This window comes from Hydra viridissima, unplaced genomic scaffold, assembly GCF_058129835.1.
Source record: "Hydra viridissima isolate aposymbiotic clone 2 unplaced genomic scaffold, HvirCarnegie_v1 scaffold_4, whole genome shotgun sequence".
In the NCBI taxonomy this organism is placed as follows: domain Eukaryota; kingdom Metazoa; phylum Cnidaria; class Hydrozoa; order Anthoathecata; family Hydridae; genus Hydra; species Hydra viridissima.
The window spans coordinates 1,512,594-1,534,515 of NW_028324303.1; the positions used below are offsets into that span (position 1 = coordinate 1,512,594).

At 28.7% G+C, this 21,922-nt stretch overlaps 7 protein-coding genes across 11 annotated transcripts in view; 5 read left to right on the plus strand and 2 right to left on the minus strand.

Annotated features, from left to right (window-relative positions):
• The window catches only part of LOC149889350 (uncharacterized), a 51,135-nt gene extending 46,954 nt beyond the window's left edge, over nucleotides 1–4,181 (plus strand). For 2 of the 3 annotated variants that reach the window (XM_090085280.1, XM_090085279.1), the window contains one exon: nucleotides 25–4,181. In XM_090085280.1, coding sequence (XP_089941406.1) covers nucleotides 25–4,019 — 3,995 coding nt within the window. In that variant the 3' untranslated portion in view covers nucleotides 4,020–4,181. The remainder of the gene's footprint in view (nucleotides 1–24) is intronic. The other variant, XM_090085286.1, reaches the window with a different exon arrangement.
• LOC145182441 (pinin-like) overlaps nucleotides 1–21,922 on the plus strand; it is a 173,635-nt gene that overhangs the window by 37,834 nt on the left and 113,879 nt on the right. The window lies entirely within an intron of this gene.
• The window catches only part of LOC145183454 (damage-control phosphatase 1-like), a 161,432-nt gene that overhangs the window by 37,828 nt on the left and 101,682 nt on the right, over nucleotides 1–21,922 (plus strand). The gene's annotated exons all lie outside the window — the stretch shown is intronic.
• LOC145182677 (protein YIPF3-like) overlaps nucleotides 1–21,922 on the plus strand; it is a 153,228-nt gene that overhangs the window by 37,827 nt on the left and 93,479 nt on the right. The gene's annotated exons all lie outside the window — the stretch shown is intronic.
• LOC145182550 (COP9 signalosome complex subunit 3-like) lies at nucleotides 6,346–19,223 on the minus strand. The gene is made up of 14 exons (XM_090085312.1): nucleotides 18,887–19,223; nucleotides 18,560–18,672; nucleotides 17,300–17,349; nucleotides 16,597–16,689; nucleotides 16,212–16,286; nucleotides 15,290–15,394; nucleotides 14,803–14,892; nucleotides 7,901–7,951; nucleotides 7,714–7,815; nucleotides 7,561–7,632; nucleotides 7,293–7,379; nucleotides 7,097–7,210; nucleotides 6,917–6,997; nucleotides 6,346–6,503 (listed from the first exon to the last, which is right to left on the minus strand). The coding sequence occupies exons 1-14, from the start codon at nucleotides 19,057–19,059 to the stop codon at nucleotides 6,447–6,449; spliced, it is 1,263 nt and encodes a 420-aa protein (XP_089941438.1). The 5' UTR covers nucleotides 19,060–19,223; the 3' UTR covers nucleotides 6,346–6,446.
• LOC145182548 (uncharacterized) lies at nucleotides 8,376–10,729 on the minus strand. 2 transcript variants are annotated; one of them, XM_090085316.1, is made up of 3 exons: nucleotides 10,639–10,704; nucleotides 9,482–10,280; nucleotides 8,376–9,354 (listed from the first exon to the last, which is right to left on the minus strand). In XM_090085316.1, exons 2-3 carry the CDS (start codon nucleotides 10,001–10,003, stop codon nucleotides 8,500–8,502), a joined length of 1,377 nt encoding a protein of 458 aa, XP_089941442.1. In that variant the 5' UTR covers nucleotides 10,004–10,280; nucleotides 10,639–10,704; the 3' UTR covers nucleotides 8,376–8,499. The 2 variants fall into 2 exon arrangements, with proteins under 2 accessions (XP_089941442.1, XP_079913838.2); XM_080057712.2 differs by having other exon boundaries at nucleotides 9,482–10,729.
• On the plus strand, nucleotides 10,793–12,719 carry LOC145182549 (innexin inx4-like). The gene is made up of 2 exons (XM_080057713.2): nucleotides 10,793–11,438; nucleotides 11,543–12,719. The coding sequence occupies exons 1-2, from the start codon at nucleotides 10,917–10,919 to the stop codon at nucleotides 12,350–12,352; spliced, it is 1,332 nt and encodes a 443-aa protein (XP_079913839.2). The 5' UTR covers nucleotides 10,793–10,916; the 3' UTR covers nucleotides 12,353–12,719.

Consider the following 21,922-nt stretch of genomic DNA (forward strand, 5'->3'; position numbering starts at 1 on the left):
ATGTTTCTTTTATTTGTAATTTAGAATTGGCATTACGACACTCAGTTTTCGGTATCCTACCCCCGCTGAAAACATTCTTTTCACGCGATGATGAACTGCAACAAATTCACAAATACGTTTGCGAAAAAGACCAATCGGGTAAATCTATTATAGTTTTAACTGGGATGTCTGGAGTTGGAAAAACTCAACTCGTTAGAAAGTATGCAGCAGTTTACAACTACTTCTTTGAAAGTATTGTGTGGGTGGATGCCGCGATAAACAAGACACAAATCTCCATGATCAACCTTTGCCACGTATTGGGGTTAGCCGTAAAAGATTCTCAAGGCAGCGTGTTCGATATTGAGGTGATCTGTCAAAAAATACATAACTATTTTGAAAGTGAAAAGACATTATACATTTTTGACAACGTGGATGATGAAAGCATTAAGACCTTTGAGAAATTCGTGTCAAATAAAAGAAACGCGTTTACATTGGTAACATCGCAATGGAAAACGTGGTCAACCAACGTTCATCAAGTGCAAATTAATCCTTTCTCGCATCAAGACGCATTTATTTTCATGAAAAGAAATCTTGAAACAACAGACGACGAAAAACTGAAGGAAATAGCCTCAGTACTAAGATATCATCCTCTCGCCATTAACCAAGCTATTCTCTATATAAAAAACAACAACATAACTTTGCAAAACTATCTAGAACTTTTTCGATCTCAACCCATAGAAACACTAGACGTAGGTATGCCCACTGAAGCAGAAACAAAGTCTGCGATAACATCAATCAACTTGGTTTTACACAAAATAGAAACATCGAATGAAAAGTCAGTAGAACTTTTAAACCATTTAGCGTATTGCGACGGACAAAGCATCACCAAACAGCTCATTCACGATATTTCAAAATACCTGAAAATAGAACAAGAATATTTGATATACCGCGCAGTTGCTTTGTTAGTAAGTTACTCTTTGGTTGATCGTTTCGACGGTGACAATGCCAGGTACACGATGCACGAAATAACGCAGTTAGCGTGTAAATGTTATCAAAAACGCAAAGAAATAACAGAAACATGCAACAAAAACATCATTGATTTTCTTAAGTTACATTTGGAAGAAGTAAAAGAGCACGCTGACGATGGGAAGCATATCTATAAACATTTTCTGCACATGTTTTCTGTTAACAAATCAAAAATGTGCGAAGCGTTCCACCAACAGAGTGAGAGCATCCAACGGTTGCTATCAAATAAAGGTTTTTTTCAAGAAGCAATCAAGATACTTTATGCTATTCAAAATTATAACACAAATACTTATGGGGCTAAGAACGAAATAACTCTAAATACAAAACATATCATGGCAAACTGTTTTAAGGAAATGGGAAATTATAGAGAAGCCTTAGAAATTTACTGCCAACTTGATAAAACACAAACTGATATTTTAGGAACCTATCATTCATCAACATTGAATATAAAAAATGATCTGGCACTTTGTTTATATGGAATGGGAAAATATAATGAAGCTTTAGAAATTAATTATCAAATTGATAAAATACGAACTGATATTTTAAGAATCAATCATCCATCAACGTTAACTACAAAAAATAATATATCACTTTGTTTATATGATATGGGAAGATATAATGAAGCTGTAGAAATATATTATCAAGTTGATAAAAAACGAACTGATAATTTAGGAATAAATCATCCATCAACATTAAATACTAAAAATAATTTAGCATTGTGTTTAAATAAAATGGGCAAATATAATGAAGCTCTAGAAATTTATCATCAAGTTGATAAAATACAATCAGATATCTTAGGAATCAATCATCCATCAACATTGAACACAAAAAATAATTTAGCACTTTGCTTATATGATATGGGAAAATATAATCAAGCATTAGATATTAACTCTCAAGTTGATAAAATTCAAACCGATATTTTAGGAGTCAATCATCCATCAACATTGCTTACAAAAAATAATATAGCATTGTGTTTGAATAGAATGGGAAAATATAATGAAGCCTTAGAAATAAACTATTATGTTGATAAAATACAAACTGGTATTCTAGGAATCAATCATAAGTCAACTTTGCGTACAAAAAATAATATAGCACTTTGTTTATGTGAAATGGGAAAGTATAATGAAGCTTTAGAAATAAACTATCGTGTTGATAAAATACAAACTGGTATTCTAGGAATCAATCATCCATCAAGTTTGCGTACAAAAAATAATATAGCAGCCTGTTTATGTGGAATGCGCAAATATAAAGACGCGTTAGAAATTTTGGATAAAATTGGTAAAGTACAAACTGATAATTTAGGAAACAATCATCCATCAACATTAATTACAAAAAATAATATGGCAAGCTGTTTAGTTGGAATGGGAAATTATAATGAAGCGCTAGAAATTTATTATTCAGTTGATAAAATACAAACTGATACTTTAGGAATAAATCATCCATCAACATTAACTACAAAAAATAATATAGCTCATTGCTTACACGGAATGGGTCAAGTTGGTAAAATACAAATTGATACTTTCGGAATCAATCATCCATCATCTTTGCTTGCAAAAAGTAATATAGCATTGTGTTTGAATGAAATAGGAAAATATAATGAAGCTTTAGAGATTCATTATGAAGTTGATAAAATACAAATGAATACTTTAGGAATCAATCATTCATCAACATTGGGTACAAAAAATAGTATAGCACGCTGTTTATATGGTATGGGAAAATATAATGAAGCTTTAGAATTTCATTATGAAGTTGATAAAATACAAATGAATACTTTAGGAATCAATCATCCATCAACATTGGGTACAAAAAATAGTATAGCACGCTGTTTATATGGAATGGGAAAATATAATGAAGCTTTAGAAATTCATTATGAAGTTGATAAAAAACAAACTGATATTTTAGGACTCAATCATCCATCAACATTGACCACTAAAAATAATATAGCACTTTGCTTATATGACATGGGAGAATGTAAGGAAGCTTTAGAAACATATTATCAAGTTGATAAAATACAAACTGTGGTTTTAGGAATTAATCATCCATCAACAATCACTACAAAAAATAATATTGCATTGTGTCTAAATGGAATGGGAAATTATAATGAAGCGTTAGAAATTTATTATTCAGTTGATAAAATACAAACTGATACTTTAGGAATCAATCATCCATTAACATTGACTACCAAAAATAATGTAGCACTTTGTTTGTATGATATGGGAAAATATAATGAAGCGTTAGATATTTACTATCAAGTTGATAAAATTCAAACCGATATTTTAGGAGTCAATCACCCATCAACATTGCTTACAAAAAATAATATAGCATTGTGTTTGAATGGAATGGGAAAATATAATGAAGCTTTAGAAATAAACTATCATGTTGATAAAATACAAATCGGCATTTTAGGAATCAATCATCAATCAACATTGCGTACAAAAAATAATATAGCACTTTGTTTGTATGAAATGGGAAAATTTATTGAAGCTTTAGAAATTTATTATCAAATTGATAAAATACAAACTGGTATTTTAAGATTTAATAATCCATCAACTTTGCGTACAAAAAATAATATAGCAGGCTGTTTATGTGGAATGGGAAAATATAATGAAGCTTTAGAAATTTATTATCAAGTTGATACAATGCAAATTGATTCAGTTGGAATCAATCATCCATCAACATTAATTACAAAAAATAATATGGCAAGTTGTTTAATAGGATTGGGAAAGTATAATGAAGCTTTAGAAATTTTGGATCAAGTTGGTAAAATACAAACTGATACTTTAGGAATCAATCATCCATCAACTTTGCGTATAAAAAATAATATTGCTCGTTGTTTACATGGGATGGGAAAATATAATGAAGCTTTAGAAACTTTTTATCAAGTTGATACAATACAAATTGATACTTTAGGAACCAATCATCCATCAACATTAAATACGAAAAGTAATATAGCGATTTGTTTGAAGGATATGAAAGTGAAAGAAGCGGAAAATTTGTCTTTTGATCGATCATAGATTTTCAATTTTGAATTTTTCTTACTTTATTGATAAATTTAATTTTCATTTGATGTATACATTATGTGTATATAAATCTATTGTTTCTTCATAAAGCAACATTTGTAATGATATATTTTAATGAGTTATTTTTAAAATATGCATGAAACTATTTGTTTAAAACAGTGAAAGGTTTAATGTCGCTTTTATTTTGCTTACGATGATGAGAAGCGAGATTGGGGATAAAAAATTTGTGGAATGCGATAGTTTCGTTGTCTGCTGTAATGGAACTTTGGAGGAAGTTTTTAAATAAATTTTTTTTTTTTTGGAAATGCAATTAAAAAATCGAATAAATCAAAAGATTGTAAATTTAGTAACTGAAGAAGCAGAAAGTTATTTTTTCTTGCTCTTATTCTCTTCTGTACCCAAATAAAATATCAGTTTCACTAGCTTTATTGAGACATCTTGAAAAACTATGGTTTGTTCCAGTTTAGTTTATTTAAAGCGATCAACCATACTTTATAGGGTACGTCGTTTAGGCATTGTTGAGAAAATCGTGTGTACACGGTTTTATATTGAAAATTGATTTTTAATGTAGATTTTTCTTTTAATATCTGTTCGTTTGAAAACAGTTTGGTACAGCTGAAACTTTAAAATACGAACTTAGATTTGAGGTACAAAAATAATGATGCTCGTCATTCTATTTTTCCTTTGTTTGCTGCTGTATTATCAGAATACCTTTCAAATTATTGCGCCGTGCCTGGTGTGATTACCTGAGAATGTCTTTCTTTGTTTTAAGGGTTGGAGTCACCTCATTATGTCTCACTCTAATTCTGATTATTCCTAACTAACATTCCTGGCTAAAAACAGTAGCGGCTAATTCCTTAATAAGGTTGTCGCAAGGTTCTGTGGCTTGGGGGTTAATTCTAAACCTTTGCATCTGGGATGGGTTTTCTGCAGGCCTAGTTATCTCAGCCAAGTTGGTTAACATATTCATATAGACTCATAGCAATATTAACGTTCCAAGCACCCAATTCCTGAAATGTAGAATCGTTTAGGCTAATCTTCAAAAGGTACCTTGACCAATTAGCAACGTCTCCTATTTCAATATTTGTTCCTATCTTAACTTTGGATTACCGAACTCTCTTTCAGTTTGACGTGTGCTAGAAAGCAGTGAGAGAAAGACACGCAGTGATGATGCAAGGTCTTATAATTTGAGGTGTAAGGTGTTATAATTTGACTCGATGAAAGATATTCTCATTACACAATAACAAAGAAAGAAAGAAAATTGGATTGTGATACCAAAAATAAACCATTTACAAATTAATAATCGGTTTTTAAATGTTTATTTTTGTAAAAAAGTCGATTGGCACACCTCTCCCTTAACCATACGTATGCAAAGGTCTTGCTGATTTGAATCAACATTCTTTTGATTTTTTTTTAACAGACGTGTAAAACAAAAAAAACCTGTGACGCAAATACAGGATGAAGCATATACAGTCTATCAAAACAAACCGAACACATTGAAATTAATAAAAACATAGTACGTTACCTAGAATTTTGTTTCAATAAGAAAAAATATAAAAAAAAAAAAAACTGGATTGGTTGGATCTGTACTTTGTATAAAGTGTATATGTATATATAGTTTGCTGTTCGCTGTAAGCTATTTGGTTTACATTCGTCTTTTTTTGAAAGAAAGTAAAAAGCGAACGTTTATTTAAAAAAACACACCCTTTTTTAAAAACATACCACAAGTTCACTTTTTTGACATTACAAAATTATCTGAAGTATACGTACCTAACATGCTATACCTGAAAAAAAGATTCCAGACTTAAAGCAGATTTAGTGTGTTAAAGTTATTCCAAAAATTATACTTTTGCATTGTGAGTACAATTTAATCCAATAGCTTACTAATTAAGCATTCACATAGTTATCATAATTAACAAATTATCATAATTATCATTGGATGCTATTAAATCCACCAATGTCTTTAGCAATCAAAAATGGAGTTGATGATTGATTGCTGAGCATTGGTCATCTCGATTAATAAAAAGTTCTTTGAAATAAAGCTGCCGATTTTTATTCTCTTAAAAATCCGTCTGTTCCCTCAATTGCTGCGAACTCTCTCATTCTGATATCCTTACTGCAAGTTCCGGAAAAAGACCGGAAAAACTCTCCGGAGAATCATTTCTATTACTTCAACAGCAAGGTGCACAATTAAAGTCAAGGATTTTAAAAAGACACGATAAAGTGAATAAACTATGGTATATATAATTATTCTGATTAATTTCATACCCGTCGCCACCATCAATGATTTGACCGAACCCCTTTAGAAAAACTATTGAACTGTGGTTTGTTTGTTTTTTCAAAAATAATTTATTACAGCAAATATAAAAAAACGTTTTCTTGCAAAGGATTTTGGGAGAAAGAAAAAACTGAAAGACCTCTTTAGCTGACAATTTCATCGCTTCTGCCTGCATCATCGAGTTGAGCCAGGTTTATCATCTAGAAATCAAAAGAAAATCAAAATGTGAAAATGATGTAAAGGATATAAAATTACCAGTAGAAAAAATCAGTTTGTTTTTGAGTATCATTATTCTCCAGCCAAATAAAAACTGTTGCTTGAATTTTCAATTTGATGCTACTTGTGTCCCCCTCTTCCTCTTTACAAAGCCTTAACTATCGTCACAATAAAATGCAATATAAGGCACTAAACCGAATACAGCTATTATGCCCGACGACTATCACGAAAACCAAACTGCAACACGATAATCACATTTTCCGGTGGAAAAAAACAAAACAAACGCTTTTTTAAATTTCATTAAATAATTTTGTTTTTAATTTAATTTCATAAAGATATATTCATAAAATTTTATTTTATTTTTAAATCATTAGAAACTTGCTAAAAGTCAACTCACCCTTTGCACATATTGCGGATTGGTTTGTAATTCTCTGTCCATGATTTGCAAGCGTTCATTTAAATGGATGCATTTTTTGATCTGCAAATAAGTACAGTTGCGTTTAAGACTGCCTTCACACAATAAAATAAATTTAAGTGGAAGAAAGTTTAGATAATTTTATCAATTTTTTCAAAGCACCTCAGCATCGAATTTAGAAAAGACTTCCGGAGAGCAATAATCTTCAGGATTATCATGGAAAGATACCATAGCTGCATCTTGATCGATAGTAGCAAATATGGTACCTTCTGCTATCTAAAACATCGGAACAAAAAAATAACTTCTGTTTTTGAAAGTCTTTCAAAATTTAGAAGAAATTTATTTAAAAAAAACTAACCATATCCAAAAGAAACTTTTCGGCTTCTGAAGCATCTCTAAGATTAACTCTGGCAGCCATGTTTGACAAAGATAAAGTAAGAAAAGTCTAGAAAAATAACCCAAAGCAAAATTTAACCAGAAGCTTAAAGCTAAAGATTTAAGTTATAACAAAAAAATAAAATTAAAAAAAAAAAAGTATAAACAACTAAAGTTATGAAAAGAAATTTAAATACATATATTATAATAAAAAAAATAATAAACGTTCCATGCACATATAATATCCAAACCTTCGTCAGCTTCTGTATTCGCTTTTTAACAAGTGAAGCCATTACTTGCTTTACAAGACCGATATTTTTATCCTAGGAAAAAACAACTTTTTTATAAAACCTTTATTTAAAAGGTTACATTAATAAATAAGAAAAAAAGAAATATGAAAATACCGTTTGGAAGACTGACTGGTGTTTATTTGCAACTGCTCTCAACTGATCTGGATCAAAGGTTAAATAAGCTTCAGCAAGCTCAGAATATGCTGAGCTCTGGGGCTACAATTTACACCATAAAAACACTATAAAAATCAAACATCAAAATTGATGAACTTAAAAACAAACGATTGAGAAAAACGTTTACCTTAAGGAAACGCGATACCACAGGCGATGTGTATTTCGGAAGATTGCAGATCTAAAAGTGATTTGATGAATTTTAAGATATTATATATGAACAATATGACGTGGCTAGAAAATCAACACTAATCTTTATTAACAGTAATGTTTGTTAACATTAAAGAAGAAACATCGCATGGGTACGAAGGTGGTTCAATCAATCTAATAGTTAGATTCATTTAACTCTCAAAACAAATTAAAAAACGTAAACCTAATTTGGTTGAGCGAGTTCGGTCATCGAGTTCCTGGTATAAAAAACGTCGAAACCAAACCGATTTAAATCAAAAGTTGTCTAATTTAAAATTTGTACGAAGGAAGCACACAATGAGGAGTTTGCCTGATTGACAATTAGAACTTTGATTTGACAGTTCGAACTTTGAACAACGAAAAAGCAAGATGTAGAAAAACAAAACAACAATAACAAAAAAAAACAACAGCCGACGACCGTAGCAACAAAATATCATTCCCAAAAAGTTACTACATTTTTTACTAGTAAACAAACGATTATATCGTAAGAATAAAACGGGTTTAAAAAAAATTTCAAAATCTAATGTTTGTTTTAAATCACTATAAACCTCCAGATAACAAATCATCTAAAAGAGAATACTGCATTTCGGCTTTTGTTCGATCCTTAAACTTCATTTTGGTCATTTCATGATCGGTACTGCGAAAAAAATTTAGTTCTTCAGGCGAGCAATCTCCGATATCGTCTACAGACGAGTTATGAACACCAATAACGGGTTGAGCGATGAAACCCCTATTTTTATTAACTATTCTTTGAGGGATAAGATGACGTGGAATGACGCTCTTTAAAAGAGAATTTTTAGTAGCAATAATTCTTACGACATTACCAAACACGGCTAAATTCTTGTTTCTAATGTATACCAAATATTCACATTCTCGAAATGTTAAATAGCGATAAACGTTACTCGATCCAACCGGTTGTCTTGTCTTCCAAAATGCAGTCAAAACATGAGTAAAGATATTTTCTAACAAGCCGACGGAAGATACAAATATACCAAAAATCAAAACGAACCAGAGTACCATCATCGCGTACTGATAAAGGATATTTGATGAGATCTCGCAGATGATTTTGTTTTTGTTTTCTGTAGCATACTGGCCGTCAAGTGATAGCTCGTGAATGTCGCAGAATCCGAACGTCGGAAGCATCTTGTTTCCTGGTGTAGCGGAGAATCCTTTCGCATATTGAACAGATGCGTTTTGGATTAACCATTTTGTCCAGCTAATACCGTAGTTAATAAATTGTCCGTCAAGTAGAACGTCCAAAACTCGGAACGCAAATAAATTAACAAACACATATAGACATTTTATTACCACATTAAATACGACACGCAAACGCATTTTTGACTTCGAGTTGACTTGATGATTAAAATAATTCTGGACGATCTCTTCACAATCAATCTACAAGAACATATTTGTAAACTTTATTATGAAAAAAATGTTTAAGACTAACAATGAGACGCTCCAGAGAGATTACAAAAGGAGAGGCTGGTTGCTTAGAAAGAGGACAGATTAAAAAATACTTTACCTCTGAGATCTTCATGTGCAATTGTAGACTAATCATATCTGAGTTGACGATGCGGAATAAAAAGTACGGAACGTAGAACAGTACTGCTAGGCTAGCAACGTAAAAAGGCATCCACTGGAAATGAGCAAAGTAATGTTTCTCCATTGGAATACAACTGGGATTTGGTTTATACAACTTTTTCATTGTGCGACATAAAAAATCACCGTGTTTTGATATTCCATCCAGATCAACATATTGTGGAATGCCATAGTAAGCAGACTCATTGACAAAGCTCTCCATTTGTGGATAAATGTAAAACCCCTGGATCCAACAGGCACTGTGGACAAAATTTTCAGACATTTTAGAATTTTTCGGAAGGACGCAGAATACCGTATCATGAAACCAATCTACTCCAACAACTAAACTAGCCACGAGGAACATTTTTGCAACGAAAATTCGTGATATTTGATCCGAAAAACTATCATGACGATGTTTTATTTTGATGGACAAAATAGATTTTATGCTTCCAGTAATCAATGACATTTTCGCTGTATTAAGATCAGCTTGATAATGATTAGATAAATATGATTTTCAAAATATTTTCATCGTACTTAAAAAAATTGTTAACTTTCCTTTTTACTTGTTTCAAAATTTACTCTTTACTCTCTATAGCCTCTCTTTTCTAACATAAAGATGAATAATTAAAAATCTTTCTCCTCATTGCCACATCAACCGCATCAAAGAGTAAATTAGAAATTGAATCAAAAGGAATGTATCGAGACATTATTCAATGAGTGCACTTGATCTGTGTCAGCTTCAACTATTGTACATAATGAAAAATTTAAAAACATTACCTAAAAATTAATTATTAAGTTAAAAATGTAATAAATTAGTTATCCTTTCTATGAATATTTATTGCTTCTCCATTTTCTGGATCTTTAAATGAAAATCATTATGACTAACTTTAAAGAAATTCAAGATGACAAATTTCAAATGAATTTCAAATGAATTTATTCAACATTGATCAATACTTTTATATTTTCAATCAAAAAATAATTTTACTTCACATAAAAAGTGAACGATCGTTTTACTTTTTATGTTATAAAAAAAAATATTCCTTTAAATTATTTTATTTTTTTTAAATTGTAAAGTTTATGCAAACTTAAAACAGTGCTTACAACAGGGTGGTTTTACAACTTTCAACACTCAGTCTTTCAGGAACCATATTTATTCAGAAATGTTTTACACAAGTACTAAGATATAAGAATTGAATAATTAATTGAAGAAGCTCAATTACATAAGTTTTGAGAGAGAGAAAGCATTCTTTTAATTAATTTTTAAAAAAAAAATTACTTGCTTCTAGATGCACAAATAATTCATGTGCTGTCATTCTTAAAAACCTTATTTAAAATTTTGTAGCAAAAACGTTTTTAATACATGAAAATAGTTTTAAAAGATGTCTCTCATCACTGGCAGCATTAAATCAATTTTATCTATCAAAATCAAGCACAGAGATGATAGCTACACAGATCAGATATCAAGAATTTTTGTTGCAAAATCATTTATGGTTGCAAGTTTAATAATAGGTGTTGATTGGTTCCGCGACAATGTCTTTTGTACTCTACCAAAAAATTCCATCATAAATGAAGATTTTGTGCACAAAGCATGCTGGATTCAGGGGTTTTATGTATATCCACAAATGGAAGGATATGCAGAACATTCTGCTTATTATGGGATACCACAGTATGTTGAAATAGATGGTATAAGGAAAGACACCATGGACTTGTGTAGAACAAAGAAAAAACTTTATCAAATAGATAAAAACTGCATTCCTATGGAAAAACATTTTTTTTCTCATTTTCAATGGATGCCATTCTACATGGCGAGTCTCTCAACAATATTTTATCTACCATATGTTTTGTATCGAATGGTCAACACTGACATCATTAGTTTAAGAAAGCATCTAAAAGACTCCAAGGTATGTTGCATCACTTGATATTTGAATCAGCAAAAAAAATAATACAAAAGCAGTAAGCAATTTAGTTCTTCATCTTGTTAAGTTGATACTTTTTTCAAATTTAGACTGAAGTCAGAGAGATTGTTGATAATTACTTTAATCATGAGTTGAACTCAAAACTCAAGATGAGATTTCGAGTTTTTGCAAACCTATTTATCAAGTGCGCTTATGTCGGCATCAATGTATTCACATTTACCCTTTTAAATGCAATTCTAAACCATAAATATCGTGACTATGGTGTAAACTGGCTGAAGTGGCTTCAATACAACTCATCCATGGCTTTGAACTTTAATTTGCGAAAAATACCCACTCCTGGTAATAAAATGCTCCCCACTTTTGGATACTGTGATGTACATGAACTTGCAATGGATAGCGAATCTGCAATTGACAATAAGAACAAAGTGTTGTGCGAAATCTCATCAAATATTCTATACCAATATGTTCTGATGGTCATCTGGTTTGTGCTGGTACTCTCAATTATTGCATCTATTGTTGGTGTTTTAGCATACATATCAACACATATGATTAATGCCTTCTGTCTTGTTAGAAGAGAGAAAACATCGAAATTTATCTACCGCTTTCTGACTTTCAGAGAGTGTGAGTATTTAGAATTCATTCGTCAAAGAAATCTTGCTCTTTTTGGTAATGTGGTTAGAGAGATAAATGCTAAAATCATTCATGAATGCAATAAAATGCCAGTAAACAAATATATTACAAATAATAAGCAAACAGCAAACAATGGCATGATCAAGAACAATATCAAAGAAAATGATCATTCATTTGTTATGACTAACAACACTTCAAAGGAGCCTGACAAAACACAAATACTTAATGGAATTTTGGCACAACTGAACTCTTATGAAGTTAATGCATAAACTTCATAAGATAAACTTGATTGCTTTGAACGATATTTTAAGCAATTCACTCTGTGTAGAGTGAACTTCAGCTTCATTACAGTAGTTTTTAAAAAAAAACCAACTTTTTCTGAAATTTTTTTCCTCAAATAATGTTAGGATTTATTAAAAGATTTATAAATTTTCTATGTTTTACGGAAAATATTTATAAAGGATTAAAAAAAAAAACACTTAAAAAAACCATTTAACATGCTATATGTAAATTTTTTTAAGTAACAATAAAAATTTGAAATAGTATTTCAATCTTTAATTTCTAATACTAATTAATTTTGAATATTTGTTGTATTTTGGGGAGTTTAGCAAATGAATTAAATCTTGAAAAAGAAAACTTCTTATTAAAAAAAACATTTACTCTAGGCAAAGTTGTGTCTTTATTATCATGCATTATTATGCTAAAAATGTAACAAAGACAATATTTTTTTTTCTTCACTAAGATGTACCAGAAAACTTTTAATAATGTAAAATAAAACTTAACAGCTTACAATTTACAAGCAGAAAACTTTGTTTTTCAAATAAACAGCAATTTGTTTTAACTCAAGGAAAAAAGAATTTTAAGCTTTTGAAGAAAAGAAAAAAAAAAAAAAAAAAAACTATTTTTTTAACTAGAAATATCAAGTTAATTATTTAACTGGAGAAGTCATTTTTAACAAATTTTTGCAGTAAGCATGTTAGAGAAAAAAAGCTGACGGATAAATTTAATAAAAAGGTTTCAGTTGATCGCAACAACAGAATAAATCTAAAATATTGTCTCTTTCTTTGATTTTAATCTCTATTTTTTGCCATTACATCTTGAAAACACAAGTCAATATAAACTTTAAGAGGATTTTTGATCTAGTTATTTAGAGATTTTGACTATTTTCACTAGAATCATAATAATACTACCCAAAAAATTTGAAAACTTAAGTTTTTCATTTGAGAAAGTAAATGAAAGTTATTTTTTGTATGTAAAAATGATATGAAAACATTTCTATCATATCCAGCTTTTTACAACAATTAGTATCAATTAATAGATGAAGCTTAGATTTTAGAAAAAAATCATTGAATTCATATACAATTTCAATAAAAAACAGTCCAACATAGAGTAAATGGTATTAAAAGTAATCAAATGAACTTAAAATCATTTACAGTTCAGCAGTCAAATTTCCCATTCAGAAACCAGCAAAAGCCTGCCATTGTTCTTTTCTCAAATGCTGTCTTGGTAGCAATTCTTAATGGTCTTACTCATTTGAAGACATCACTTATCATGTTGATCACTAACTTTGCCTATATCTATCTCTCACCTGATTGATAGTCATTCTGAATGCATTATCTTAACTGAGGGGCAAACAAAAACTCATGCTTCAACTTTTGTACTGAAAACCAATTGGAATATCTCAGTCAGTATTGTCAATGTTTCACCTTTATCTAAATATTTGACAAACTGCTCAAACAATCATAGCTTTATGTGTAGAGGAGGTTATTAAGATATTGTTAGGTTTGACCAGTAGATTATGTTTGAATGTCTTCCTCATACTCTATCTTATCTAGCTGCTCAATTATTGAGTTTTATCTTTATGTAGTAACTAATTTCAGATCATCCCCAAGTTTCCACTCATATTGGACATTTTATCAATAATAAATTATATTAAATACATATAACAAATAAATATAATAAATATGACAAATATGGAATATACATATTACTATTGGTAATATGTATTTTCCATATTTATTACATTTATTTACTATATTGAACATTATATGTATTTAATATAACTTATTATTGGTAACGTGTATTAGTGACGTCAATATTTTTGTTAGCGACATCAATATTTTTGTTAGTGTTAAATAGTATTAATATTTTACTATATGCTTATTTTTATTAATGATATAATACGCTTATTTTTGTTAGTGATATAAGATGGCTAATTTCTATTAGTGATGTAAGATGGCTAATTTTTATTAGTGATATAAGATGGCTAATTTTTATTAGTGATACAAGATGGCTAATTTTTATTAGTGATATAAGATGGCTAATTTTTGTCAATGAGCCATGCATATCATTAATATGTTAAAGAGCTTGAATCATAACTTAATAATGAGCTGCTAAGTAAAAAATTAATCTCAGGTGGTGAAATTAAAAAAGATGTATAAGCTGAATATTTTAAAATATTAAATTCATTCTTCTGCACTAATAAATAGTACTTAACTCACTATTTCTGTATTTCTGATAAAGATTAAAACAGAACATGACACTGATTTTAAATGGAAGTGTTAATAAGTTCCAGGTGTTACTCAAGGTTTAGTAAAACTTGTCACATAAACTATTTATTTATGCAAGTTAATTGCATTATGACTAGTTCAAAATATTAAGTTTAGTGTCCTAAATAATATCAATGAAGATCTAAGTATCAATAATGACAAAAGTATACCTTTCCATTTATCAATAATGATAAAAGCAGATATTTTTTGTAGGCTTCTAGCATTATATGACTAACAGGCATAGCAGGTGTTGTCACCACCTAAAAGAAAATTCTACATACTTTTACTATTACAAACAGGAATGATCTTTGTAAAGTAAATATATAACTTCATTCTATTTTTAAAAGGAATCCTTAAGTTATTAAGGGATTTAACACCTTGACAGCTTTTTGTTTAAATATCCAAAGATCTTAGAGTCAGGAAATGTGTCTAAGCCTTTTTTTCTTTTTTCTTCTTCCTCATAATTTACACCTTTGTCAACATTTGTCATTTGATCTTGTGCTGTTTAACACACTAAACAGCAGTCTCTTTCACAAATGAATCTCTCTTGTGTAAATTAAGGAGAGATATAAGTCCTAGTTGCAAGTAGGTATAAGCAGAAATACACTCACAAAGATATAAAAAAATTCAGAAAAATGTAAAAATTATAAATCATACTGCTTGTAGACAAAACATTGCTTTTTCAAACTGCTTGAGTGCAAGAAATATCATTCCACCATAGTAAAAGTAAAGTAGAAATGATTTTGCATCAAAACTTCTTTCCTAAAGATATTAAGAAAACTACATATAACTAGAGTGATGGATAAATGCCTATACAGGTCTGGAGATTAATGTTGGTTATTAATATTGGTTAATTAAGGTCTGCCTGAATTTTAGGTATGTCAGAGCAAAATTTGTAATCAGACATTCTTCATGCACAAGAGACTTTCGTGTTATAAAGAAAAAAACACTACAGTCTGTATTTTTTATGCTTACCTACATTTAAAAAATAAAGTTCTTCTTGTGCCTTTTCAACTTTAATTTTGAAAATTATCTTTGAAAATTTTAGAATTCTCTCCTGTTAAACGTCAAATTCTTTTTAGTTTTAAGCAGTTTAAAAAATAATATTACCAGCATTTGCAATATATATATATATATATATATATATATTTATTAAAAATATATATAATTATTTATATATAAATATATTTATTTTATATAACTAAATATATATATATTTATTAAAAATATATATATATAAATATATTTATTAGATTTGTGAAAAAAATGTTTTCTATATAAAAAATAAATAATCAATGTTAGGTTTTTTTCACTTTAAGTAAAAAAAAAACATTTAAAAAACAAAATCTACAGAAGGATTTTAGAGACCTAAACTTTTTTTGTTTTGCCTTGAAAACAAGAAATTAAATGAAAACAAAATATTAGCATAATCGTTATGTGTTTCACTACTATAATTCTCAAATTAATTTGTACTAATAACTGCAAAAATTTCTGTGGTGTAAAACACAACAACTAAATAAAACTCTGTTCAAAAAAAGGTACGAAATCCTTCCCTTGACAATAAAGAGAAAGAACATACTTCATTATTTATATCCGTTATATCTATTTCCAGAAATTTTAATGCAGGTTTAAAACACTTGGCAGATAGACACAGCTAAAAAAAGAAAAATAATGATAATGATAAAGTGTTCAATAATAGGTGAGATAATAATAATATATAATATATAATAATAACAACAACAATAATAATAATAATAATAACAATAATAATAATAATAATAATAATAGGTGAGATTTAAATCATATGTAATCATGTATTATTGTAACTACTACAATAGATACATTTTCTTGTTGGTAGCTACGACATTGATGAGTAAGCTTTAAATTGTTAGAAAATTTAGTCTTGATACTTTGATACTTTACACAATAAAAGAAGAAGTAAAAGTCATAGAAGTACTTTTCACCTGAAAAAGATCTGCGTGCAAGGAAGTCATTTGAGAATGACTTGTTTGAGCTTTTGTGATGGCAATTGAGAAAATATGAATGCCACGTATTGCCTATAGATAAAAAAAAATTTATAGGCTATAAGATAAGTAATTTTTACAATCCAAATTATTGTCATACCATGAGTAGAACTCAGAACTATGAACATGTTTGCCGTAAGACAATAAAAAAGTTTAAAATAATGAAGAGTTTAAACATGTTAAGTTTTTTGTTAATGAAAAATAAACCATGTTAATTCTAGATTTTATTGTTAAATTGCAGATTGAGGATAACTTGCAAATGAACAGCAAGTTGTTTTTGTGTTTATGTTAATTAACTACTTTAAACATTTTTATTTGTCCTAATAATTTGTGAAGAGATTAAAATCTTTTTAAAATCTATTTGTGTTTAGGAATTAGAAAAAGAATTTTCCATGAAATTCTTTCTAAGAATTTTAATGATTGAAACTAACCTGAAATTAGATATATTTCAATGACATAGACAAAACAGTTTGCCAGTTGCTTACATACTTTAAAGTGCACTACTTACTTAAAAGTGTGTAAGCAACTGGGGAACTTACACACATTCAACCAATACAATTTTTTGACAATTAAATTTTGCTAACTAACTTATTTTAAACTAAAAACATTAGGTTAAATGTAAAAAAACAATTGACAATTATACCTGTTTAATTTCAATTAGACATTTGACCAAAACATGGCAAAGGTGACAAACTAGTAAGAACAAACGAAAAATGTATATATATTATCTACAATGCATAGTGGTGGGATATTAGAATCACCTATAAATTTCATTGATTTCTTTGGATGGTGGATTTTTAGGTTTTTCATTATTGTTTATGATTGTAGGATGTTCTTTTTTTTTTAAATAGTTTAATAATTAATTTTTTTCCATGATAATCACCAATAGATAAAGTAACTGAACCTAGTGGACCTACTGAACCATGATTGTTTGTCAACCAAGAAAGAAGCCACTGGTGAATGATAAGCAATGGGTCCAGCATCTCCAGTGGGGTTTAATGACACCAATATTGGACTGCTGGTGATTGAAAAAAAAAAAGATAAATAAATAAATGGTAAGTCTTCTTCACCTCTTTTTATTAGATTTTTATTGTTTTTGACTTTTATACTTTTATACTTTTTTTGATTTTTATACTTTTATATTCTTATACTTTTTTTGATTTTTATATTTTTATACTTTAGAATATTTTTATGGTCATGTTTTTATTTCCCTTTTGACTTTTTTTGAATTCTTCTTCAATTGGTAAGCAGATTACACCTAACAAAACTGGTGGAAATCCTGATATTATCCTGCATTAAAATGCTAAACAACTTAAAAAACTTGAAAAAAAATTTTTTTAAAAATCAGGCAAAAATTTACAAAATCTCAAAACTTTTATCAAACTTGTCAGAAAAAGAAAAAATTTTATATTGGCAGTGGCAAAATAACTAATTTTCTCATCTTTACCTAGATAAAAAACACTAAAAAAGCTCATGTAGCAGCAACAGAAATCAATGAAATGTAAAACTGATTCTAAATATTTTTCACATCACTGTATTCTGTATCAATAAAAGGTGGATTTAAAAGAAATATAAAAAAAGTAATTAACATATACTACAACATATATAACATATACTACTGCAAATATAAAAAAAAGTATTTAATATATTCATAATATACATTTTTTATCAAAAGGAAAACAACATGTTTACTATTTTAAGCAATTACATCTTTTGTACTTAACCAAATGACAATGTCTAAATAAACTAATTATGAAAACTTAGCTAAAAAACTTTAACTGGTTAGCAATTTTTTGTTTTTTAATATTTTTATTGATTAAAGGAAAACTTCCAAATTCTTTAGACAATTATACAATTCTAAATAGCATGGGTTATCTACGCAACTTATAAAAAAAACACTTACACTTTTCTAGATCCTGTTGAATTTGCTCCTTGCTCCCATTCTTTACAAGTTGGTGAAATTGATCAAAAAGTAATTCAAAGTCACCTACATTGGATAATGAAACTTTAAATGCCCTATAAAATAAAGGGAAAGTCTCTTTTGTGTGAACGTATGGTATGTGTGTTATGGTATGTTTGTTTATATATATATATATATATATATATATATATATATATATATATATATATATATATATATATATATATATATATATTATAAGTATTAGTATCAGCACTATAAGTTATATCTCCCTTAAAATGCATGGAGATAAATCTTAAAATATCTTACATCAAGTACAAATAGCCCAAACTATTTTCAGGTAAATCTAATGCATTCATAGCAATATCTATTTTTGATGCATTTTTTGTGAGAGCAGTTGCAGACTCGCTAAAATATTCTTTTAATGCAACCCAATTTTTGTCTGGAGAAAACCCTCTTATTGCAGCCACAACATCTTCCATTTTATAGCTGCCTGATGTTGAATTGGTCTGCTATTGCCGAGTTTCGATCTGCAACCCTGTTCTCCCTGAAATATTTTTATATATTTAGGAGCCACCGGACTAGGGTCAAGGGTATGCGTAGCGAAAAGTTGCTCAAGACGGAACAGTTATTATTAAAACTTACCAAGAGTCTTTATTTGTTGTTGTTTTTCAAGGCCCCAAAATGGTAGCTTAATAAAATATCTTCGTTAGAATTCTGTATTATCAAATTACAAGATTTATAATGCAAAATTTAAAAAATGCAAATGAACATGACTTCTTCGTTAGTTCATCTCAGGATATTAAGGTATTAAGACGAAACAGTAGGCTTCCAAAATATCTGATTTAAGGGTTTTCATTTTTTTAATTTAGACAAATCAATAAATATCTTCGATCAATTTTCCTATTTGTAAATAATGAAAAAAAAAATATCATATAAAGAAGAATGTTTGTGGTTAAAATTTCGTGTTTATTTGACTTAATAAACAGCAACTTTTTTTTTTATTGTTGATGCAAAATCAGGTGGTATGCAAATCTTGTTTATTTCGCAAAAGAAACAGATATTCTATTTTCTGAATGAGGTTTTGATCTTTGCAAGCTCATTTGAAAATAAAGTTCTTTTTTAAAAATAAAACAAACTTTTATTTGTTCAATTAATCTCATCTTACAAATCAATATTCAGATAAATTGACAAAATTGAAACAAACTATCAGACAATTTACGAAAAAATTTTGAAACAAATTCGTCTGAAGACTGAAATATTTATGGTATTATCATTATCAAAAATCTAAGTAAAAAAAAAAAAGAAAATATTTATGATAGTAAGTTGTAAGAAGCCCCTGAATAAAAAAAATACTTTGATTTGAGGCACGTGTCTCGTGGTTTAAGAACTAGAAGAAAAATGCCCTCAAAAGTTCTCCTCAGTGGTGAATTATTTTTTGAAAAAAAATTTTACTTTTGTAAATTTAGTTACGATTCATAAACAGATTTTACATTTCGTCAAAATCTATTCAGGTGCTCAAAAGATGTAACCAATTAAAGCTTAAAACTCCTCAGATTTCAAACCTTTGGCAGTTTTAGAAAAAATTCCATTTTTAATTCGCTTTCGACGGTTTCTATCTCATGCTACTGAAAAAAGTTTTGCAAGAATGTTGGCATGGTTAACATTAAATAGCTCAACAAAACCTGCTGCAAAATTTAGTCTAATCAATCTAAATTTCTTATACTTATCTCGTTTTTGATTATTTGATCAAGCCATCATTCTCGTTTTAAATAAAATCAGAATGAGAATTTTCATGCAATCGTTCACGATTGCACACGTTTGAACATTCTTAATGATCTATAGTTTTATTTTTTCTTTGGCTTTTTCATCTTTTCTACCATATCTTAGTTCTGGAGCTACATATCGCTTTTGTCTTGGGAAACAATGATGAGAAATAAATAACCACAAAGTAACAAACTTATCGACTGCTTATCTCTCACTATTACTCAAAAACAATTCGTTGATTGAGAGAAATCGAAGGTCTGACGACTTGAAACTAGCAAAAACGTTGTAATATCTTCATGCAATTATGAAAAATATGATTATACAATCAAACAGCACATTGTTTATCAAAAACTCCAGCACATTGTTTATCAAAAACCATGTGCTTTTTCTCATCTAGGATCTCATCCATTGCATCTAATCGATTACACATTACAACAACTGTAATCGTTATGTTGGGGTTTAATACTTGTAATTAAGCTACATTTCTCAAGGATGTAATTTACATTCAAAACAGCTTTAGTTAAATTTACGGCAGTTTTTCAAAAGAAATCTTTTTTTTTAAAAGAAAATTATTTTTCAAAAGAAATTTATTTTTCAGATATTATGGCAAAAAAAACGTAAATAAGGGGGAAATATTCTTCTTTATTCATCTGTTATATATGTAATTATCATCTGCTATATATATATATATATATATATATATATATATATATATATATATATATATATATATATATATATATATATATATATATATATATATATATATATATATATATATGCAGTGGCGTATCTAGGGTAGGGCAGGTAGGGCACGTGCCATGGGCGCCAGCCTGAAAGAGGCGCAAAAGAGGCTTGGTTGCGATACAATAAGCGAGAATTATATAAAATAAATTAAGAAATAATATATCATATAAAATAAATATATTATATAAAATAAAGTTTGTGTCATCATCTATTAAAAAATTGTAATTAAGCACTTTATGTGGGGGAAGAGGGGCGCGAGATCGGTGTTTGCCCCAGGCGCTATTTACCCTAGGTACGCCACTGTATATATGAATTTTCATTTGTTATATTGCAGAAAACATGAGTAAATGTGGACAATCGTGTTTTTCAATAGAATGCCAAAGGAGACAAGCATTATTTCATGTTACCTGCTAATTAGCATTATTACCTGGTAACGAGTATTGTTAACTGGTAAAACAAATGATGAAAAAATTTACAAATGATTTACAAAAATAATTGTTGAATCAGACACTAAACAGAGAAAATTGCAAGAACTGTTTATGAACCGGTTTTATTTATACTGCCTAAACATATTTTCAAATACTTTATTATGTTACAAATCTACATAAATTATATGAGTAGCAACCAATCTAGTTTTCTAAAATTCTTAATAATTTACTTAAAGCTGATAATTTATTTGGTCATACTTCGTGAGAACAGTCATTAAACGGCGATCAAAGATACTATAAATTACACTGACATTAAAGTTTTTAAAAAAATGTAATTACAGTATCAATTTATATTATGGTTTTATTGGGGCGAATATAAGCAACTGTAAATAAATTATTCAGG